General features: G+C 41.2%; 1 protein-coding gene across 1 annotated transcript in view; it reads right to left on the bottom strand.

Moving 5' to 3' along the window:
- EPS8L2 (EPS8 signaling adaptor L2) overlaps positions 1-23,893 on the bottom strand; it is a 122,375-nt gene that overhangs the window by 9,066 nt on the left and 89,416 nt on the right. Inside the window, exons 8-19 of the mRNA XM_020784170.3 lie at positions 23,292-23,437; positions 17,811-17,890; positions 16,785-16,911; positions 15,317-15,405; positions 14,209-14,283; positions 13,511-13,659; positions 12,014-12,140; positions 10,688-10,797; positions 8,002-8,113; positions 6,371-6,487; positions 5,776-5,905; positions 2,867-3,050 (exon numbers count right to left, since the gene is read on the bottom strand). Of these exons, the coding sequence (XP_020639829.3) occupies positions 2,867-3,050; positions 5,776-5,905; positions 6,371-6,487; positions 8,002-8,113; positions 10,688-10,797; positions 12,014-12,140; positions 13,511-13,659; positions 14,209-14,283; positions 15,317-15,405; positions 16,785-16,911; positions 17,811-17,890; positions 23,292-23,437 (1,446 nt within the window). The remainder of the gene's footprint in view (positions 1-2,866; positions 3,051-5,775; positions 5,906-6,370; positions 6,488-8,001; positions 8,114-10,687; positions 10,798-12,013; positions 12,141-13,510; positions 13,660-14,208; positions 14,284-15,316; positions 15,406-16,784; positions 16,912-17,810; positions 17,891-23,291; positions 23,438-23,893) is intronic.

The following is a 23,893-nucleotide window of genomic DNA, read 5'->3' as shown; positions in this document are numbered from 1 at the left end:
GAGAGGATACCGTTGAATGCCTTCAAAGGAATCTTGTGGTTAAGTCTTGAAAACCAATCACAAAACAAACAAAACTTAATTTGCAAGTGTCGTTAAGTAAGAAAAGCTTTTGCTATGTATCTGTGAAGATTCTCAGTCATTCAGGTGTGGTTCTCTGTAAGCCGAGTCATGTCAACTGGACTTCTTTCTTGTTAGGTCGAAACGTTTCGCTGCTCATCCAAGTAGCTTCTTCAGTCTGAGCAGAGTTGGTAGGAGATATATCCTGATATATCCTCCATGTCGGTTTCACTTCCCCCTGGTCTAAATAAGCTCGTTAGAAGGACAAAGGACTGGGGGTGAGGGATAATCCCACTTCTGCAGTCCTTCACCAATTATAATGGGTTGTTAACATTTGTTAATAGTAGTTTTTCTGGTGTGTGTGGTCCTAATCTTTCTGGGGAGGGATAAAAGGGCAGCATGATAAATAGGAGAGATATTGTACCGAAGGCCTCCACCCCTGTTGAGTGAGGGATTTTCTATACAGTATGCACATGTGTGGCCTCCCTGACCCTTCTCTCAAACCACCCATCTTCTTGGTCCAAAATGAGTACATCTTGGTCATCAAATGAGTGCTCTCTGTCCTTCAAAGGAAGGAACACTGCTGATTGTGGTCCTGAGCCGTTGCCCCTCCTGTGATGGGCCATTCTCCTGTTTAGTGGCTGTTTGGTTTCTTCAACGTAGAGCTCCAAACGCTCCTCTTTGCATTGGACCGCATATACTATGTTGCTCCTCTTTTGTTTTGGTATCCGGTCTTTTATTTATTTATTTATTTATTTTATTTATTGGACTTATATACCGCCCCATAGCGCTACAAGCACTCTCCGGGCAGTTTACAATTTAATTATACAGGCTACACATTGCCCCCCCAGCAAGCTGGGTACTCATTTTACCGACCTCAGAAGGTGGAAGGCTGAGTCAACCTTGAGCCGGCTACATGGGATTTGAACCCCAGGTCATGAGCACAGTTTTAGCTGCAGTACAGCGTTTTAACCATTGCGCCATGAGGCTCTCTCTTTTGGGTGGACGAGTCTCTGCCTTACTGTGTTTATGGGTTTGAAGTGCACGGGTATATAGTATTTGTCAAAAATCCTTTTGAGCTTTTCAGACACACCTGCCATGTAAGGCAGATACTTTAAGCTTTTATGGAATTTCCTCTTCAAATAACAGATTAATCTCTATTTCTCCTCCCAGTTTATGGAACATTAATGGTTCTGCTCAATGTCCTTGATTTTCATTCAAAAGGCTCCAGGCGGATCTCACAACTCATTTGATTAAAAAGTTCTCCTAGGCAACTCTATAGTTTTATGAGGTGTAAGAAGATTATCAAAAAGATTTACTCTATGACTGTCACATCCCCAGTCAAGAGCAAATGATAACCTGTAAAACTCTGAGAGATGCTCAACTCCACAAAGTTCTTTTAAGTGACAAAAGACATCTTTCTTTTAGCATGCCTCATCACATGTTGTTTTAGCAAGGTACAGTAGTTGCTTCTTTGTATCTTCTGCCCTGCAATTTTGGACACATGGAATGGTAGGTGTATGCATGGCTCCCCCCAATGAGGCGTTGAGATACAATGTAAAACAAACAGACCTAGTCATCACTTGCATGTGGGAACATCCAGAGGTAAAAGTCTCAACTAAACCATTGTTGCTAAAAGTACGATATTCGTAAAAGAGGATTTCTTTTTGCAGGAAGAACTTTAGACCCATACATCTTAGTGGTCTGGTGCTAAGAGAAAACCCCCTTTCACTTTAAAGAAAAACGTGCTCATGAGTGTGAATTTTTAGATTAAAACCAAATGAGAGGAAAGCTTAAACTTCCCCCAGCCACATGTGTTGACTTTAATTTAGACTGATGCTTCAAATACTTATTACATGCTGTGAAGTTACTTTTAACCCATGATGACCCTATAAATGAGTGACCTCCAAAATACAACTTTTCCTCCTCTTCTTTCCTCTTCTTTTTTTTTATTCTCAGGTAACCATGTAGAAAGGTATTGCCCTTTCTACATATGTGATTATATACATACATTCTTTAAAACGTTGTGATGGTACATTTTGTATAATGTATTGTTCAGTTTAAATATGATAGCTTTTAGACTATGCTCCAGAGAAAGGCCCTTTTCCAGCCAGCAGGACTCCATTGCCACCAAAATAGTTTATCATGGAATATCCTAAAGGTGGCAGTTCAGCTGCAAAGCTGTTATAATTTTTTTTACAGTATGCCGTAATAAACAATGACATTCCTAATGAACAATAACACCCTTAATAAATACCCCAGCAAAAAGTAAATATTATTATGCCAATATAAAATTTGAAATTATTCTCCAAAAGTAGTTGCAGAAGGTCATCTACAATGATGCATCTTGTCCAGTTTTTTGAGCAGGCTTCCTACTAAAGCATCCTGCTAAACAAAACTTGTGGTAACCTGCAAAACTATGAGAGATGCTCCACATTTAGAAGCAAAGTTCTTTTAAGTGACAAAAGACATCTCTTTCTTCTAGCATGATCTTTGTTTACTTCTGCATTTTGCAATTAATGTGTTTTGTGTGCTTGGTTAAAAGGAGATAAATGAGAACAGAATATTTTGTATAGTTTGATCCTTAGTATTGTAAATCTGACCACTGGCAACTTCACCCTTCGTGCATAGGGGAGATGTTGGTCTCCTGTTTCAAGAACGAACCAAAACTCAAGAGGAAAGTGGAAATGCACCACCTTCTAATCCATTTAATAAGAAAACTTTCTATCCTGCTTCTCCAAGCCACCCTAAGAAACAAGACGAGGAAAGAGAATGGTAGGAAGGGTAGAAACAGATGACAGAAAATTACCCTTTGCTGAAAGAATTTGCTTCTAGCCAGGCTTTGACTTGCTCAGCGTTGGATTCAAACTTCAGGGGCACTTGAACATGCTGAGCCTTCTCAACTTTAAAGTTTCTTTGAGGGGGGTGGACTTTGATATTTGTAATCTTCTTCAGCAGTTCATCATTGACTTCATCCATGTGCTGAATCAATTCTAAAAACAGAGCACAAAAAATTGGAGATGGGGGAACATTAGGACTCTCAATCATTGAAAGGATATCCAGTCATTAATCATCTTTTACCAATTAATTCATTAAATTTAAATAAAGCTGCACAGTAACAAATTTTCAAAGGCATCTACATGCTGAAGGAATTGCAAAAATGTATAATTTAACAAAGAGTATTAGAGAGGAGGCCAAATTTAAAAAATGGTGATTCGTTTTGATCTGTTATTCATCAAGGTTAAAGGAGCAACAAATACAAATATATTAATATTCTTCGACAAATTGATCTGTTGATTTGTCTGCACTTTAAATGGCTATAACACTGGCTCCCAATGACCTAGAGACACCAAATTTGCAGGGAAGCTTCCACAGACAATGTTTGGTGAACATTGGATCATGGTCCCCTGAGTTATATAGTCACAAAGAGGACACCCCAGGAAAGCTCCCCTCCAGGTACCTAGAGACTCTAGAACCACAGTGGAGCTTCCTATGTCTTTCCCCAACATTCCTGCCAAATTTGGTGAAGACTGGATATCAGACATCCAAGTTATTCACCCACAAATTGGGTTGATCATAGGGCACAGAAGCCCATTCCGCCTACTGGCCGCCGATCAGCTGACCAGAAGCTGATAGGCAGCCAACCCAATAGCCTACCCTCACACACCCCCTCCTTTCCCTACCTTAGGCCCTATGCTACCCCCACCAACACCCCTTACCTTAATAGCTGCTGCCGAGGTCTCCATCAGGCTTTCGCAGCACGGTGCGTAAAAAGGGAGACTGGCTGCCCTTTGCAAAGATGGTGGCTGTGGCTTCACTTAGGGTAGGGAAGCTGTAGCTGCCATCTTTGTAAAGGGCAGCCTGGATTCCTTTAAGGCAGACCTCAGCAGCAGTAATTAAGGCAAGAGGGTGTCGGTGGGGGTGGCATGGGGCCTAAGGTAGGGAAAGGAAGCGGGTGGGGGTAGGCTGTGGTACTGGGTGGCTGTGTGGGGTGGTGACTGCCTTTCTGCTGCTGATCAGTGACCAGCAGGCAGAATGGTTAAGGCAGGCTAAGGGAATCCAGGCTGCCCTTTGCAAAGATGGCAGCTGTAGCTTCCCTACCCTAAATGAAGCTGCAGCTGCCATCTTTGCAAAGGGCAGCCGATCTCCATTTTTACATGCATGGTTCCGAGGCCAGAAGACCTTGGCAGCAGTGATTAAGGTAAGAGGGTGTCAGTGGGGGTGGCATGGGGCCTAAGCTAGGGAAAGCAAAGGGGTGGGGTAGGCTGTGGTATTGGGTGGCTGTGTGGGGTGGTGGCTGCCTTTCTGCCACTGATCAGTTGATTGGCAGCCAGTAGGCAGAATGGTTTTGCTTTGTTTTTTAATACGAAGGACGAATAAAAATGGGTAAATATTCGTCCCTTCGTATTCATGGGGGTCTCTGGAACCCATAAATACGGATCAATGAATATTTAACAAATTGGCTATATTCGTCAGAAAAAGCGATTCGTTTTTATATTCATCCCCATCTCTAGTTAGTATTCATTGTTGAAAGACCACCTCTAAATATTTATTTCATATTTTTATAATAAATAAATGGAGCCAAAATTGATTCTGAGAAACAATACATTGCCTTAAAAACTTAGCCTCACTCTATAAAGTTAACTGCTATTAAAATAACTGAAGTTTTAGGCTCTCATCCTACACACACTTCCCTGGGGGTTAATTCCATTGAACTCAGTGGGGCTTAGCTATGAGTAAACACTCATAGGCTTGTACTGTCTGTTGACTATTAAAAATCCTAGCTTTACAAAGTGCATATGAAAAGCAGGATGCTTAAACATATGAGATGCCTATTTACCAAGGATAAGGGAGTCTAGTCATGTGACTCACTGTTGCATCCCACTCAAGGTGCACCCGCAACTCAACTCGGACTTGATTCGCAGGTTTTTCCCCAATGTCTTGCGCTTCACTCAGAACCATTTCCCATGTCATGTTGAGAAGTCTCTCCCCCCCCCCCCCAGTTCCACTGCCGCTGCTGTGCAGGCCCCACCTGCTCCTGCTGCCCCCACACTGTCTTCCAGGCTTGTGGAGATAGCAGGCCTGGAAGGGAAGCTGGGCAGTGCCCACTGTCTCTGCGCAGGTACATGAGCTTGCCCGGCTTCCTTTCCAGGCCCAACGTGAACACAGGTCTGTAAAGCAGCACTATGGCGGCGGCAGTAGCAGAAGCAGTGTGTGTGTGTGTGTGTGACAGTGGGGGAGGGGTGTGTGACTGGGGAGAGATGCACAATGGCGGGGGAGGGAGTGTTACAGTAGGGGGTACACAGTGTTGTGTGCGTATGTGATGGTGCAGGAGGGTTTCTGACATATAATGTGGCCCGTAGATGAAACATGAATCTAGAAGAGTCCTTTCTTTCTTTTGCCTATGTAATATGAAGTCAAAGCTGGCTGGATAGCCCAGTGGTTTAGGTATCTGACTGCGGAGCGAGAGGTTGGGAGTTCAATCCTGCACTGTGCCTCCTGTGGGTAGAGCCAGACTGCGTGACCTTGGGCAGGTTGCACAGTCCCAGGAGGCCCCAAAGAAGGGAACAGTAAATCACTTCTGTGTAATTCCCGACCTAGAAAACCCTGGAAAGTATTGCCATATGTCAAAATTGGCTTAACGGCAGGCAATTATAATCATTAATATGAGGGCATACTCATAAAGTGTAACTTGTTCAGAGCATCTTGTATACTTACGTTCTTTGGCATCAGGAGAATTACGGGCTAGCATTTCACTTCCCCATTTGTCCCCAGCATAGCTGGCAGGTAACCTATGTGAGGGGCTGGAAGGTCCCGTTCCCCTGGGGCTCAAATCTCCTTTGTATTTCTAATTACAGAATAAAATAAATAATTTACAGTGTTATGCTATTATTATTTCTGCACAAAACCTGATTAGTACTGTCTTACAAGTGTGTATATTTATTAAAAAGTAGCTATTTCTGCTCCTGGAGTGGCAGTTTTTGCTTTAGGTAATTGAAGGTCCCAGAGACCCTACCTGATCCCCCCATAAACTCCAAACCATCTGGCTTTCAACTTCTGGTCGTTATCAGCCATTTCCTGATCTCGAGTAATCCATGGAAGGTTCTTAGGGTAAAAATTTACTTTCCAGATACACCAAATACGACCACCCCAGAATAGAGGATCTGATTAGGGTTTGTTGATAATTAAAATGAATCTGCAGCTTAGCATACATGAATTCCAAGAGAAATGTCTGCAAAAATTATCTACAGAATTTGGTACTGATTTACGCTACTTGTAGCTTGCTTGCAACTGACTGAGAACTAAATCTAACCTGTTCAATTGACGCATAATCCTCCAGCTTCACCAAGTCCAAAATGTTATATGGAACATAACCAGCCTGCCCGCTGCGATTTCTCAGTTTCCACCACTGTTTATTATCTTCCAAAACCTGTGAATATAAAAATGATTAATCTGTTGAACAGTATTTAAGTAGTAGTGATTTTAATATGTCGTATTTTATATGTGTATGTTTTAGGGTGTTTTTATTTACCTTCTTTCCAGCACATTTTTGCAAAGTCTTGGACTGTGCTATCTAGCTCTTGCTAATCCTAAACCCCTGAACAGTCTTCTCTTGTACAACATTCTGTTCTGTTAGAGCAGCTCACAGGACGGCCTTTCTACAAAGCAGCAGATACCATTCTGTTGTCCATTTCATTGGTCTCTTTTGTCCAGTACCTTCTGTCTCCAGCTCTTGGGTTATTCCATGTTAAAGAGCTGCTTTTTAGAACATGAACCATACAAGCACTCTAAAGAGGTTTTCATGAAGGAGCGCAAGTTGTCTGTTTGCCACGGCATGTGATTTTCATCATCTATATGTCTTATATTCAACATGCTTTGTTTTATGGTTGGTAACTGGAAAGTGAGAGCCAGTGTGGTATATAGTATATGTCAGACTAGCCCTCAGGAGATGTGGGTTCAAATCCTTAATTGGCCGTGTAAACTCACTGTGGGTGGTACCAATGGTAAAGCTACTCTTTAAATATCTTATGTACCTTGGAAACCCCTACTAAGGTTGCTATAAGTCAGATGCAACTTGATATCACATAGTAACAATCAGAAAGTAAATACATGCTTAATTTACATGTCTGATGGTTGAGTAACCAGCTATTGGCAGGAAGAGATGAATTAATTTTAGGGAGTACACATTTATCTTAACATCTGTTTTACACCCCCCTATTATAATTCTGGTAGATAACTTACTGAACAAGTCTTCAGACAATTTCAAATTCAGATACAGTGGTGCCCCGCAAGACGATGATAAAGCGTTCCATTGAAATCACTGTTTAGCGAAATCATCGTCTTGCGAAAAGTGTTTTCCCATTGGAATGCATCGAAACCCATTTAATGCATTTCAATTGGGGAAATAGTTATCGCTGTGCGAAGATCGCCCATAGGGAAGCCATTTTAAATCGCTGTCTTCCGAAGCCTTGGTGCCGAAACACCCTAGGGAAGCCATTTTGCAGAGCCACCGATCAGCTGTTGGAATCGTCCTCTTGCTAAGCATCGGTCCCGAAAAAAAAGCGTCTTCCGAAGCACGGACCAAAACATTGTATAGTGAAATTCCCCCATAGGAAACACTGTTTTGCGAAGCGCAATGGCGGTCGCAAAACCTCGTCGTCATGCAGATTCGTCGTTTTGCGGGGTCATCGTCTTGCGAGGTACCACTGTATAGTAAACACAAACTAATAACAAAAACAACAGCAAACATATTTCTATCATATTTCTGCATAACACTCTGCAGTGCAAAGTCTGCTGCGCACATCGGTACATTCTCTTTTCCAGTAGTGCTGAAGAAGCTTTTGTATAGCATCACTACTATGGAGGGCAGAAGGGTACTCCCTTCCTCCACAATAATTATTTGTCAAGACAGGACTGGAAAAATGCCTGGGTTTATTCATTTACCTCCAGAATTTCATCTTTTTGCACTGAAAGTTCAGTGGCATTTCGAGCAGTGAAATCATATTGAATTTTGGCATATCTCTTTGATGGAGCCATGCCCTGTGCCTCAAAATTCCTGAAAGAAAGACAGCATGAAATTAATACTGGCCTCCAAAATCCAAAATAGCATTTTGAAATAAGTGAAGTTTTCTAACTGGATTTAATACAAATGCCACTGTATCACATATCCAATTGCTCAAAGAAAATTAAAAATATTCTGTGTAATCATAAATGACCTCAATAATTAACAAAATAAATATAAAATGTAAATGTCACATTGAAGCAAATATAAGTATCTTAGTAGACAATTCAAATCACAATTATTTCCTGATTCTTTTTTAAAGGATAGGTGTTATTGTTTGTATTGTTTTTTTAAAAATAATGGCTGAAATCCTGTTGCATAAGTTGCACTGTTTAAGGCTAATGATTTCAACAGCACTAGTGATTTTTCAGTTATTAAACATTTCCAGTTTCTCCCCTGAAGGTCCTGAGGCTTTTGTGGAATCAGTTTCATTGCTAGGAAACTGCTGGGGGGTTGCAGGATAGGAGAGCAAAGTTTTTAATTACTGAAAATCACCATCAGTGGTGAAGTCATCATGGCAGTGGCAATTTTTGATAATTAAAGATGCCCCTCTCCCATTCCAGAGCCCACAACAACTTCCCAACAATGAAAGTGATTACACTTGGGGGTGCGTGTGTGTGTGGATCAGAAATATCTATGTTCCAAACAATTGCCAGAACTTTACATGGTATAACATAAAGGGCAATAGGATTTCAGCTGATATTTTTGATCTGTTTTGAATTATTTTAATTTGTTGTAAATTATCTGGGAGGTCTGGTGGACAGATGGCGGTACACAAATGCTTTGAATAAAGCAGTGTAACACAATATATATACACAGTGTAACAACTTAACAATATGTAAACTTTGCTTTGGCATACACTTTCAGTAATGTAATAGGAGTGCCCTATTCTGTACTAAGCAAAGGATTCAGAAAAATCGTGAAGCTACTGTGTGTGCTTTGCTTACTCTAGTTCACTGCACTGACTGGGAGAGAAAGCCTTGATTCAGGGTGACTCCCAACTGTTTAGGCATGAAGATACCTAGTCCCTTACTGTAGGTGCACTGAATTCAGTTTCATGTTCTCTGGCAGTTGCTTATTTATACTTTAAAAACATAATCTTGATTCTCTTTTATATTCTCTTTTGTGTTAACTTAATCCCTGCTTCGCTTTTCTGTGTTGTATATTTTCTGTACTGATCTCCTCAGTGGCTATAACAATACAGAAAATTCTCAAGATATTTATAGGAAACATACAGATTGTTTGCAAGCCTGACAGCTAGATTAACTCAGGAAGACAGCTTTGAAATCACGTTTGTGTTCTTTTGCATAGAAGATTTTGGTAAGGTTCCCTTTGGGATTACAACTGCCGAAATCCCCACAGCCAGCATGCCATGTTCACAAAGAAACGTCTGTTGCATTCCCTTTAAAGATCTTGCTTCCGAAATACTCCTGAATGTCTTTTCCTCAGTTGCTTCACTGACAATGACTTCTATGTAGTTTTGTTAGTGTATGAGGTTATGAGAACCTCTCCCGTGGATTCGCTTCAGTCTTGTGTTCGAGACTACATTTGGTGTTTTTATCCTTAAACTTTTATAGAACCTCAACACTGGGCAAAAGATGAAGTCATCTTGTGAATTTGGATTTGGAGTCAATATACAGGAGCTAGACAGGAAGGGAAGAAGTAATTTTTTCCAACAGCGCTCAGAAAAGAGGCCAGCAATAAGCAGGAGAAGGTGAGCTGTGTTTAAGTTGTTTGAAACTTGCCAGGAACAAACTGAGTCACTTGAAAGAATGGTTGAGCCTGGAAGAAGGGAAACATTGAGGGAGAATTACGCCCTCCACAACCTTATTGATAAGCTCATGATCTATCTTACACCAGGTCTCGGAAACCTGCAGTTCTCCTTAACTATTGTTGGACTGATAGTGCTCTCAGGCTGAACAGCTTGTACAAGGGTGGCTTCAGGTTCCTGAGGGAGCCCAGGATAATGTACCCCAGGACAGTTCTCCCTCAGACTGCCTTCCCCACCCTTCCATTCCCATGTGGTTTGGGGCATTGGTGGGAGAGGGGAGCCAGGAGGAGATCCTCCTATGGAGAAGTGGCAGCCCTTTGCTACTCTAGGCTCTCTAACTTGTTTCTCTTCAGCTTGTTTGCCCAGAGTTCCCCAGGCAGAAGCACTTAACTGCTGTTACTAGCCTTGGCCAAGTACAGTGTTGTAATGCCACCGCACCGTCTCTTTTGCAATGCTTGTTGGTTTTGCCCTGGCGCATCTGTTGGAAACAGTGCTCAAGGTCACTGCAGATGGCTTCTCCAGCAATGGCAACTGCCCCAGCCAGTGTTTCTCTACAATGATGGGATTTTCAAAGGGAATTCATGGCCAGAATGCTGAGCCAGTGGGAGCTACATAAGCACTGGCTGAGCTTTCAACAATTGATTCAATAGATCTACTCTGGCTGAGATTATCAATAGGATTTAGGCTAATTTTTTTTCCCCAGAAAGAGAAGGCCTGCATTGGTCTCTGTTGACTTCCTTCGAGTCTGTGGGCCCTGGCATTTGCCTGATCATGCCATGGCTATGTATTGAAATTACCTATTTACATGTTGAGCAACATGGTGCGTGAAGGCATCCACCGCTGGCATCTGATCAGATGTCTGGACAGGCTTCAGATTACGACTGGAATATCCATTGGGTGATGACAGCTTTGAAGATAAAACAGAGAAAGGATGTCATTTTCAGGAGGGATACAACATGCCACAAGCACAAAGCTCTATAAGTTGATAATTCAAAATTATGAAAATGAAATGTGGAAAGATAACGTGTACCACTTTCTTAGATGAAAGATGCCAAACTAAAGAGGATTTCTCTGCCAAGAATGCAAGCATTTGAGTGCAAATAAGTTCAAAGTGCAAATCAGATGACATGACACTAAGGACTTATCGGGCTCACACTTTTTTTCCTGTATAAGAAAGCACATCATAGAATCATAGAATAATTAAGTTGAAAGGAGCCTATAAGGCCATCATGTCCAACCCCCTGCTCAATGCAGGAATCCAAATCAAAGCAGATCTGACAGATGGTTGTTCACTTTTCTCTTGAATGCCTCCAGTGCTCGAGTGCTTACCACCTCCCAAGGTAATTAGTTCCTTTGTCGCACTACTTTAACAGTTAAGAATTTTTTTCCCTGATCTACATCTGACTTCCCACATCAAATGATAAGAAGGAATTGGCAGTATGGGATAGTGGCCACATGTGATTTCAGGGATAAGGGAGCAGAGCTTAGAAAATTCATTTTTTTTGTACTGCAATAACTGGAATCTCCCAGCTAGCACAGCTATTGAACATGCTGGGTGGATGATTTTGGGAGTTAATAAGTCTGAAACAGTAACATTGCAGATGGCTTTCTCCTCCACACTTTACACTTAGTGAGGTAGATCAGGCTAAGAAAGGGTGTGACTAGCTTGTCCCGTCAATTCCATGGTCTATGTAGAGATGAAAGCAGATCTCTGCCCCAAGACAGCACAGGGGCTCGCATGGAAGTTTGCTTCTGGCTAGACTGCAGTGTGAGTCATTCATAATAACTCTGAATGGCTGAAATCCTCCTGGTGCTCAGTGTACTAAGTCACAACTAGAGCAAGCCCATTGAATCAATGATGATTTGATGAGTCAACTCTAAATTCTACTAATTGAACAGGCCTATTCTAATTGTGACTTACTACACTAGGCAACAAGATTTATGACTATTTCAGTGATACATCTGAAAAAAAACCCCAGCAGGAATGCCAACATATACTGTGTGTTTCCTCTGATTCAATATTTCTCGGGTGATCTCAAGCTTATGTTACCTGCTTAGCAGCTTGCTGTGTATTTGTTTCACAATTTGTTTTAAGGCGAGAGCGTTTTAAACCAGAAACTCACCTCTTCCTGAAGGTGGCCAATATCTATTTCCCAGGGGGCTCCACGGAAAATTTCCAGGGGTGGTTCCCATCCATTGCGGAATTTTGGAATATAGGTTGGGATGTTGGCATCTTTTGGCCACTCAGCTCTTTGGATACAAATGGAAAAGAAACCATTTTCTATGCAGCAAGGATGGTACCGCAGCTTTTGTTCTTGGCTCTAGTTGCCATTTTCCAAGTTTAAAGTCAACATTCTGATTTCTTCATGTTTTCATGGCACTTAAGATTGCCACTGTTAGCGATATAAGGCTAGCAACACGTCCCGCCCCCCGGAAGCTCTTGGATATAAAAATTAGAACCCTGTGTCTGATTTACACTTGTACAAGGGAAATGACTCAAGTCTTGGCAGCACTGTTAACACATGTTAACTTTTGTTAACATGTGTTGACAAAATGCTGGTTGTGTTCCTGGCCTCCCAATTGTGTGACTAAGCACACATGCAGGAACACAACCAGCACTATGTTAACGAGCAGCATGATTTGCACCTTCCCTTACACAAGCATATATCCGTATGAGGATTTTAGCCAAATATCCAGAGATGGTTTGAAAGAGAGACAAACTTTGCATATTTTTGTAACATTTCAATCTCTTCAACAGAGATAACCAGGGGAGGGGTGTATATATGGTGCACACAAGCAGCATTAGTGTCTTTCGCGACCTGCCTTCCATTCTCTAACAACTACTGCCTGTCTCCAAACTAAAATGCAAATTGTAGAGAAATACACGACTGTCTGCTAGCAAGGATTCTTTCAGAAACATTGATGGTCTTATAAAGCAGGGCAATAGACTGCCTTCAGAACTCAGTGAAATTTTGAGCCAATGTATGTTGGTATACTCTATCCTCATTTTTCTAAATACAGTGAACACATTATTTGTTGGAAGTGACTGGATGCAACTCAGCTGACACTCCAGAAGATTCGTTTCCTTGCATGGGGAAAAGGAGAGGGAGGGGGGCCTCCTCAGGTTTCCTGGACTGTCATTTACCTGCTCTGACTTGTACTGACCTTTCTTAAACCTTAGATTGCTATTCTTAGGGTTGCTGATGTTATTTTGTACTCACACCTCTCTCCCTTGTCCCTCTAAGGAGAATATATCTTTCCTTTTTCTCTAAAGACGAAAGCCATGGCTCCTAATATCTCCAACTTAGTTAGAACTAGGACTTCTGTCACTTTTCCTATTCCAAGTGTCTTTCTTTGATAAACAAACACTTTTCTTATTTTCTTAGAAAGAAGAATGGTTGTTATTCCTTTATAAAGTGAGAGGTATGCTCCAGTAATCACTTCAGGTTTCAAAGGGCTGGATCCACAAGTTAACATTGCTCCAGTACTGTTGTGTGTATTCTGTTCAACCTTATTGCCCCACTCCTATTCAAGCAACTTCTTTCCTAAGGGCTTTCCCCTTCACTAATTGCAGCCAACTCTGGATTCCTTTATGGCTTGTTTTTCGGCTGTGCATTTACCTTGACTTTGTCCATGCCTCTCCTAAGGATTCCCACAATGCCATCTCCTTTGGTGTCAGATGTCCCTTCAGGAAATCTGTGGTGTCTTTAGAAAGCAGTGGGCAGACAATAGTTCTTGGAAGTTCAGGACCTCCACAGCCACTAACAATCTAGATGAGCAATCAGATAAAAAAATGTTCAAAGGTGTCTTAAAACGTTTGGCAGAAAATTGACTTGCAGTTTGCTAGGTTACTAGTAGGCGACTGTCACCCTCAAGATGTTTTAGCCAACAATTTATTTATTTAATTTTATTTATTTATTTAATTCCCATGAGCCCTCCCCAGCATAGTCAATAGTGAGGATTTGTAGAAGTTGTGATCCACAAATATCTGGAAGACTTCCATTTGTCCACCTTTCTGCTGTACACAGCAAGCCACTGTGTCCAATAGGGTGAGACATCAGGACTAGGCAGTATGCCAGGGTACTTGCATGGGGAAAAGCAGAGATAGAAGGGAACCCCCTCAGGAAGGTTGCTGTCCTTGGACAGCTGAACATTTTAGAAGGCTATAAACGCGTTCTACAAATGTAACACATGTTTAATAGTTACTGATTTATCAGTCATTTATATAAAACATACCCTTAACTGGGTTAGTAATCTGTGTTGCATAAGGGAGAATACATAAAGGAGAATAGATAAATTCCAGTTTAGAAAATTATACCAGTTCCAATGGTCCAAACAGGAAATGTACTAATTCTGAAGCACTTGGATTCTGGATATGTTTTCTTAGTTTTGCCTAAAAAGAAAAGCAATTATCAGATGTTAATGTCAGTCTGATTTGAGGGCTGTGTATGCTCAAAGATGATGCTAGAAAACTACTGTTGAAATGAGAAATGCAGATATGTTTTAGCCATAATCCCCTAAATAGAAAAAAGGCTGACAAAAGAAATAAGTAATATGCTTAGCTGGTATCAAAGTTTAACTTCATTAGTCTTGGAAAGATTACTTAGTTGCCTTCCTTTAAAAAAAACTGACCTTATCATCATATTGTGGTGTCAAGTCAATTCCCAGGGTTTCCTAGGCAGTGAGTGCTAAGAAGTGCTTTCCCATTCCCTTCATCTGAGGGTGCCCTGGAGCTGTGCAGTTTGACAAGCTGGCTCTTCTCTTGGGACACACAGTGGGAATCAAATTCCCAATGTCTGTCTCTGCAGCCAGATATGTAACTCACTGAGCTATCCAGCCAGCTATTTTATTATTATGATACCTTAATATTGCCAATTTAAAAAATGATAGAATAACCATTCAGATAGTTGCTCCATGAGACTTTCAACTCTTTAATATTAACCAGGCTCCTGAAATTTTATTTCTACAGGACCTTTTTTTGTCTTGTGGAGCTGGGTTGGTCTAAATGCAGTTGCACCTGTTGAAGTTCACAAATGTGTCCAAGTATCTTATATATGTCTGCCTGTCTATGGAAAAAAAAGACAGCAGCAAACACAACTGTGAAAAATCTTTGGGAAAGCTAGTGCACCCCCACCCCCATGCTGCTATTTTTATTTGTTTTATGTCCAGTCAAGATAAGCAGACTCAGGTTGGAAGCCCTAACTTAGAACAGTGTCAGTGAGAAGTTTTGCAAGGAACTCTAGTTTGTCACATCTACATTAAGCCAGTCTTTAGTTGTTTCCTTTGTTTTGATGTTGAGGTAACTCAATCTTCAGATATAAATGCATAAAATCTAACTAATATAAGATGGTGACATGAAGTGCTGGTGAATACCATTGCCTATAGTTTAGATAAATATATATTTTACAGTGCAATTAGGTTCTTACCAGGAGGTTTAATGCCAGCTTCGTTTTCTGGAAGCAGTCAATGAATTCAACCTCACTTGGAGGTTTTGCTCTCAAAGTTAGAACTCCCTCTTTAAATGAAAAACAACAGGAATGGGGTTAAAGAAATAAAAGAAAATGTGGATTTTAGGAAAAGCAAAGAAACACGAGCAGGAAAATTGTTCATTTTTTGAAGTAAACAACAAGGTATTATTGTAGGCATTTGAGGGATGCTTTATCTCAGGTATGACCAAACTTTGTATTCTCAAAGGCCCACTCTGTTCTTCAGACTCTAGTACACACGGCCAGAACCACCACCTCGGTTTTTCAGATGAGTCATGTTCTAGTTACATAAAAGCCAATTCCCAATATATCATCTATTTTCTGAATACACTTCAGTGTGACCAGTAAATGGAACCTAAGATCAGACTGTTTAGGTAAAGGTCTGGCTTGGTTCTGAGTTCTACAGAATAAAGTAAATAGAGTCCCAATTATATGGGGAAAGGTTGAGAAGAAATCAAAAGGTTACTTCTTTCCTCTCAGCCTAGAGGTGCTGGGTGAATGTGAGGTTGTCCCAAGCCCTGGAAATATCTAGTCAAGAAAAGGGGTAGTTACCGTAGTTCTACCACTTTAACAGCATCGCAAAGGAGTACCTAGTTATACAGAAGCATATGGCTGCTATTTGTTCTTGTGTGGAGAATAATTTTATGCCCTTGGGAACACTGCTGGAGTCAGGGTGCAGATTTCACTGTGAAGAGCTAAAGACAGAGCCAAGGTTTGAAAAGAAGTCCTTTGTTACGCCAGAATCAAAGGGTTTAATGTTGGATGGGAGGATGGAAATTGGGGGGGGGGGAGAGAAGGGCAGTAGACTTGTGGGCATGACTAGAAATCTCCATTCCATCCATATGCATCAAAATTTACAGGCCTTTAGATGATACAAAAGGTAGCATCACCGAGTGCTAAATCTTGTACCGCATTATGTGCCCAAGTGGTATAAGATATTCTGAGCAGAGGGCTAAAAAATAAATGATTTTTGAAAGATGCAGAGTAGCATTGCTATTTTCCCATTAATCAATATGCATGAAACAGCAGTATAGTAACATGGGTATCAAAAAACCCCACTCCCATGTTCTTTTTCTTGCAGCTGAAATTGTGGGAAAATTTAAAATATTGTCTTGGTTAAATTTTGATGGGGCCCATCAGGACCTGGATGGAATTTTTAAAGGGCCAAACTGAGCTCATAGGCTGCCAACTGACAACCATCCTCCCACCTTTTGCAAGACTCTTCAAGGATGGAGGCACAAAAGTCTGCTGACCTATTCCAATTATGAATGAAAGCCGGAATCCCTTGCACACTTTCTGGGGAGGAAGCCCCAGTGACCCAAGCAGGAGTTCCCACTGGTTAAACATGCACAAAATGACATACATAGATTTTATTGAAAGGTTCTTCCCATAGCCCAGCTCTTTCTACCTGCTGGACCTTTCTTCTTGCTCTTTTTTCCTTTTTTCCTTTGATTTAGCTGCTTGAACGCCTCCGCTGCCTTCTGAAGCTTCGCAACAAACAGCTCGATATCATCTAGAGTACAGTTTAGGGTTTGCTGTGAAGAGACAGATGAAGAAAATGATAATATGAATCAGAGGGCTGGGGGCTATGCATGTTTACTGCATATCTACTGAGTCCACCAAGAGCTAAAATAGGCATGATGTCAGTAGTGTTAAATGTGCATCTTTTTAATTTAAAGAGCAGTGACGAGGACGCATGGGATGCCTTAGGCCCATAGCACAGGGAAATGCAACCCTCTGCCAACGTCCAGTGTCATCTCTACGAACCAAGCTCTGTGGGGAATTCTCTTTGGGATTGTTACTGATATCAATCAGAACATCCCTTGAACGGTAAGTAAGAGCTCTGTAGGGGTGATTTTCAGGGCAAACCAAGATATTTGGCTGCCTGGAGCTAAAGTTGAAACACCTCTCAAATTCAGGAGCCAACTGGACTGTCAATTCAATCTCACTTTGAAACTGGCAATGTGATAGCATTTTCCACCATAATTGAACTGCTAGTTTAGTTTAGGGGCCCCAATCAGGTCCTGTTACATATACAGCTCTGTGTTTGAGCAGAGACAAATAACTTGGGGACTGCTGCTGTTGCTGCCCCCCCCCCTCCGCTGTATGAAGCAGCTGCCTTACTCTACCTAATGGTAGAGCAGACCCTAGGTGTTTTTATCAGGGCCATTGGGAGAGGGAAAGTTAGATTCCTTCTCCCTACCTCTTAATTTCTAGGCATGTAGACTTCACTCCATAACACATACATTGTGTCCAGTGATTGCACTCATAACATTGAATCTAGTTTGGCCTTCAGAAAATGCACTTTGCTTCTTTTCTCTACTGTACTGAAAGCACGACAATCAAAATAATGATTGAAACTTCATTTGCCCATAAATTAACTTTTTCACTCATCCATATATATTGCCTAAAAATTATGGCCAATAATACTAACCGTTTCTTTCTCAATCTTTTGTGCAAAAAGTGCACGGGACTCTTCCTGTTCTTGAGAGCTGGAGCTACGTCCATCATATTCTGTCAAGCATCCAAAATCAAAATGTTAATTAGCAATTGGGACAATAGGTGTGGATTAAAATAGTTAGTTTTTAAAAAATGCCTTAATCAGTAAGTGGATCTGGGAAAATTCCTTTGATATGAATATTATTAATGCATGATAGTTTCTAACTGTAATGGGAACAGGAAGAATAATTTTGGAAAGAATATTGCTAATCAGAGATTTCAGAGGGACAAAATACTGCATGCCACTGCCATGCACACCTGGTTGATATTTTTGTTGTCTTGGGCACACAAGTCTAGTGACAACTTGACACCATGGGCTGGGAGTCAATACATCTCACATGTAGTTAAAAATCAGTTCCACTAAAAACATCCAGACAAAAAGAAAAAACTCCAAACCAGACAAAAACATTGTAGCATCTTAAAGACTAACTGCTACATTTCAAGGTGCGCTTTTGAGGATATACTGGACCGACTTTTTCAGCTCAACTTCATTCAGCAGAATCAAGTGCCTTTCATTGTAGTTTTCAAAGAAGTAGCTGTTTTAGTCTATGTTTGCACAGATGAACATGGCTACTTCTTTGAATACTAAAAACAATGTTAAGTTATAAATATTAAAACACAATTAAACCAGTCTATATTAAAACACACTTCAGTGAAAGCACTCCCAAAACATCTGTTAAATACTGATGATAATTTATAATAAAAATTAAATTCACCACATCCAATTAATATCTCTACATTCTTAAAGACCTGCCTGTTTTTAAAAGGGTATTTGCCTGCTGGCAAAATCTCTTTTAAGACAGAGTTCCAAAGCCAGGAAACAGCCATAAAAAAAAATTGCTCTCTTGCACCAGCACCAAATGTGGCAGGCTTAAGATAAAAGCTTTTTCTACTAATCTCAAAGCCTAGCTAGGCTTTATGTAAAAATAGTGCTCCCTCAAGTAGCAAAATATGTCTGTTTGTCACACTGCATGCTTCTCCCTTCTATGCCTCTTGCATTTTTTTTGTGCTTTGCCTTGCCGTTAGTCATTGGAAGTTAAACAATGGTTTCAATTGCAGATCTGCTTGCTGAGGTAGAGAAATTGTGTTGGTGGGAGGAAAACTGGCTAATCACAGGAGATACATAGTATTCCTCTTAACCTATAGTTTGACCCTGAGTGTTGCATAAAGAGCATTCTGCTGTAGCCCAAAGTAAGAGCTCCAACAGGATGGATATAAAGGGCAAATACAATGAGTAGTGTGGGCTTGTGAGACCAATGGTTCAGCTATGCTGCCTGTATATCAAGAGACCAAAGGTTGCTCCCTTTTTAGAAAAAACAGCCCTCCTGGTCTGGTGACACAAGTTGCAACTAGAGATGGGGTATTCATATACGAATATGAATATCCCCACACAGGTGGCGTTAACGAGGTTCCAGCCCCATGGGGCCAGATGGTCCACTTACTGATCTGACACAGATGACACAATTCTATGAATGGCTCGGCAGTGCGCAATCCGCTCGCCACTCCTGGCAGAAGGTGGGAGGACAAGTCTTGCTGCAAGATCGAAGAGTGGCGAGCGGATCACGTGCTGCAGAGCCATTCATAGAATTCCACTATCCGTGTGGGATCGGTGAGTGGACCATGGGGCTGGACCCTCATTAACGCCGCCTGTGCGGGGATGTTTGTATTCATATATGAATGCCCCCATCTCTAGCTGCAACTCATCATGTAGAAATGTACATTTTCCCCAGTGCTCCACGCAAAACCAGGATAAAATGACAGGAAACATTTCACCTGTTTCCCCACCCCGCCAAGTTGATGCTATAGGAAAAAGAACGGGATGAGTTTTTGCTTTAAAAAGTGACTATTCTTCTTATGGTTCCAGCAAAGTTTCACTGTCTTAGAGCTTTGAAGAGGCCAGTTTTGAGAGTACAACTCTCAATATGAGGTGCTGGCTGGAGGATTCTGGAAAGTTTAGCCGCCCAAAATAATTTTTTCAAGTCCTGCCCTGATGCTGCATTATTTCCCAGAGTTAGTCACAAAACAAGATATATCAGAACAGCCAGAAGCTTGAGGGAATAATATGCTGCCCATCCCCAAACTTTGTAGCATGTTTTAAGGACTTCTGCAGTTATTGGAGAAAGGATCAAATGGATGAAGGATGGGCAAAAATAAACACAGCGCTGCCTAATGGCCCCAGGCTGCAAGGATTTCTGCACGATTGCTGTTTTACACAGGCTTCTACAGAACTTAGACACTCTGTAGAAACTTGTACAGTCTCCTTTCCATTTAAGTGCCAGGTGAAATAAACACAAATACCCCTCTCTGCTACAAATAAGGAAAAAGATTATAAGAATCCTGCAGGAATTCAAGGTGGTAGTGGCAGTAGAGCTGCATTTTGTCGCTTATTGTGCTCCTTGACAGATTTGCTTTTCTTAGCATTGGAAAGTTTTTGGAAGCATTCCAGAGTTTAAAAAAAGCATTTCACAGAGAAATAACAAGATGAAGGAGCCAGAAGGGGGGGGGGGAGAAAGGAGGGAACACCATGGAACCACAAAGCCTGACTGCTCGTCATGTCATCACTAAGTCAGGGGATTAAGTTACCAGTTGAGGCAGGTATTAAGTACACCTCTGAGAGGCAACTGATGCAGTGAGGCCTCACTCTTCATACAGAGTATTATTATACTTCACAGTACATGAAGTTTATCAGACGGTAAAAAACAAAAAGTGCTGCCCCTAGAGTCTTACCACTTCTGTCTGTGACATGAACATATTCACAAAATATTAAGGGAAAACTGAAGTTAAGTATAGCCCTATGCCTTAAATGGCTTTTTGGACTACCGTTCCCGCCTAGAGTGGTCGAAATGACTAGATAGGTGGGGTATGTATAAATAAATAAATAAATTGAATGAATGAATGAATGAATGAATGAATGAATAAATAAATAAATAAATAAATAAATAAATAAATAAATAAATAAATAAATAAATAAATAAGAACCCTCAGTCACCACAACTAGTGGACATGATGGCCAAAGATTATGAGATCTGTAATCTCTCCTCGCCCCTCCATTCCAGCATTTTCAAGTTTTGCCTAAGTAGAAAAAAATCAGTTTACTGTACCTCCATCAAAACAGAGGAACTACTGTACACATATCACTTAATGATTATTTCTGTGTGCCAGTATGAGGTCCCTGGTGCTGGATTTCTTGCCTTTTCATTCAGGGTAGCGAGCCCATTGACTAGGTTCATTGTGCAAGCCATCCTCTACCACATTAGCTGGTTTCACAGGGATTTTCCACACCCACCCGCTGCAGTTTCTTGCTTATTATAAAAATATAAACAAATGCCATCTTCCATTGCAAGTCCACATTATTTCCCTGATGCAAAACGAGATTCAAAAATAGCATTCTGCTTCTCAGGGCTAGAGACCAGCAGTTTAGACAAGTCCAAACTATTCTGGAGCAAGGCTGTTTTTGTTCATTGTGGCTTTTGAGCCCCTTGAAATCCTTGATTTAAACAAGATTTTCAAGGTGAATTTCTGCAATAATTTTTAAAAATATATCAATGTTTATTCAGTAAAAGCATGGTGCCCTTTGGTTTGTCATGTGTCATGTACTTATTAAAAAATATATAGCCGAAATTTAACAAAATTCAACAGGGTAGGGTAGTTGTGCACGAGGTTCTCCTACAGGGTCACAGTCCAAAATTGGGCACACAAGGAGATACTTGTGATAGGGGGGCCACTTCTGTGAATGCCCTTACACAACTGTGTAAGTCAATAGAATTCTAGCTGCGCAGTCTGTGAAGATGGTCCTTCATTTTTTCTTGTAGAGTATAAATGGGTGAGAATTTTGTTTGGTTCGTTTTTGGATAAGAACATTGCAGAATTTATTCATAAATTTGATGGAAATAACTGAAGATTAAAACCATCTGAACATGGCAGAAAATAAAGCTGATAGACCAATGTATGCAGGTAGCAGAGTTTGAGTCTTTAATTCTTAGATGTCTGGCTTTGAATTGGTCTCTGTATATGACTATATAACTATAATGTTTAATGCCAACCCTTTTCTTCCTGACAGGCTCCCCATTTTTAACATCTGTATGGAGGTAGGCACATGGTAGAAACAGCTGTAATTATTGAAACTGACCAGTGCAGAGGGGAAAGAATTTAACTGGTTTACTTTTGATATTTAAAAAAAACCCCGAATCTGCAAACTTCTTCATACATTTAATATAAAGAATGTGACTGTGGAAAAAAAAATCCAAGGTAGTGAAAAAGCGAAACTAACAGATATCACCCTTACATTCCCTTGGCAAAGAAACATGAATGCCAGCAAACACTGTGTAATCTTGTATAAAAGAGCAGTGCAAGGGCCTTGGTGCAGTTACAGCAGGATACAGTGGTGCCTCGCTAGACAGTTACCCCGCATGACAGTTTTTTCGCTAGACAGTGACTTTTTGTGATCGCTATAGCGATTCGCAAAACAGTGATTCCTATGGGGGAATTTTGCTGGACAATGTTTGGTCCCTGCTTCGCAAACCAATTTTCGCTAGACAAAGATTTTGACAGCTCCCTCCGCGCTCGCAAAACAGGTGTTTTCAGGACCTAAGCTTTGCAAGACAGCGATTTAAACAGCTGATCGGCGGTTCGCAAAGCAGCTTTCCTATGGCCAATCTTCGCTAGACAACGATGATTCTTCCCCATTTGAATGCATTAAACAGGTTTCAATGCATTCCAATGGGGAAATGCTTTTCGCTAGACAATTTCGCTAAACAGCTATTTCAGTGAAACGGATTATCATCGTCTAGCGAGGCACCACTGTACTTCCTTGAGGCTTCAAGCTGGCTTCTTTGCTGGATACCACAGAAATGCGTTGTCATTTCAGCCGCCTCAGATCCGCAGAAGAGGAAGCAAGCACAGCTTCTTTCGCCATGGTTGGCAATGTTATCTACTCTCCCTTTCCTTTCAGAGTTTGGAACTTTTTTAAAAAAATGTAACTTGTTCCTTTGTTTGAAATAGTTAAAGTGGTATTTTAGCAACACATAAGTAACAAGTTGCTTTTTAAAAAGAAAAACTAGCAAAAACAACTATAAATTCTCCGACACGATCCTCCCCAAAATGCTCTAGATTAATAGGTAGGTGAATGTTGCTCATTATACTAAAAACAACAATGTTACCAGTCATGCTGGTTTTTAAAAAGTCATCATGGGCTAGTCACAATTAATGTGTTATAGGTAATGTCGCTTGTAGTGAGTTGCTTTCCACATTCTGGGAACAAACAGCCCCTGTATGGCATCAGAGAAAGACAGTTTTCTCATGTGAGGGCAATGTAAGGCTCCCGTGAATTGCTGGGAGGACTGGAACCCAGTGGAAGTCCTTCTATAATTAGTCAGTCTACCGAAGGTAAAAGAGCATCACTCGCTGCCTTCTGTACCTGGCTCGTTGTGATGTGAAGGTGGAGCCACACGATTCTGAACATCCTTTGGGGAGCCTCGGGCTTCATACTGGAAAGGAATTGGTGCTGGCCCTTGGGGTGGTGGGAGGATGGACTGTCTTTGTTTGATCTTCTCTTGATTTACCCTGCAGAGAAAGCAGCAACAAATCATGCTCATTACTGATGGGTTCTACTCACTGAACCAGCTAAGGCAGGACCAGATAAGGCTGGTGTGGTTTGCTTTATGTTTTGTGCAATTAATCCCCACTGCCAAAACAAAGAAACAAAATTACCGCTGAAAATATGAGAAATTTCTAACTGAGGTTTCATCCTGCCCCCAAAGAGTATCTCCTGATAAGGGTCAGTACTGATAAGGGTCACTACTAACTCATTTACTGGGTGCTCTAAAAGAATAAAATTTAAAATTTAAAAACAGATTTGTATAGGTCAGTGACGGCTGACATATACAAACAAACAAGACCCCCAGTGGGTGGCAGGCAGTGGCGGTGGAAGCGGCGGCGGAAGGCAGGATCCCGGGCATGGAGGTGCCTCGAGACCCCACTCCAGATCTGCCGCCAGTGCCAACTGCTCCAGATCTGCCT

Source organism: Pogona vitticeps, chromosome 1 (assembly GCF_051106095.1).
Source record: "Pogona vitticeps strain Pit_001003342236 chromosome 1, PviZW2.1, whole genome shotgun sequence".
In the NCBI taxonomy this organism is placed as follows: Eukaryota; Metazoa; Chordata; class Lepidosauria; order Squamata; family Agamidae; genus Pogona; species Pogona vitticeps.
This window is presented reverse-complemented; position numbering and strand designations above follow the sequence as displayed.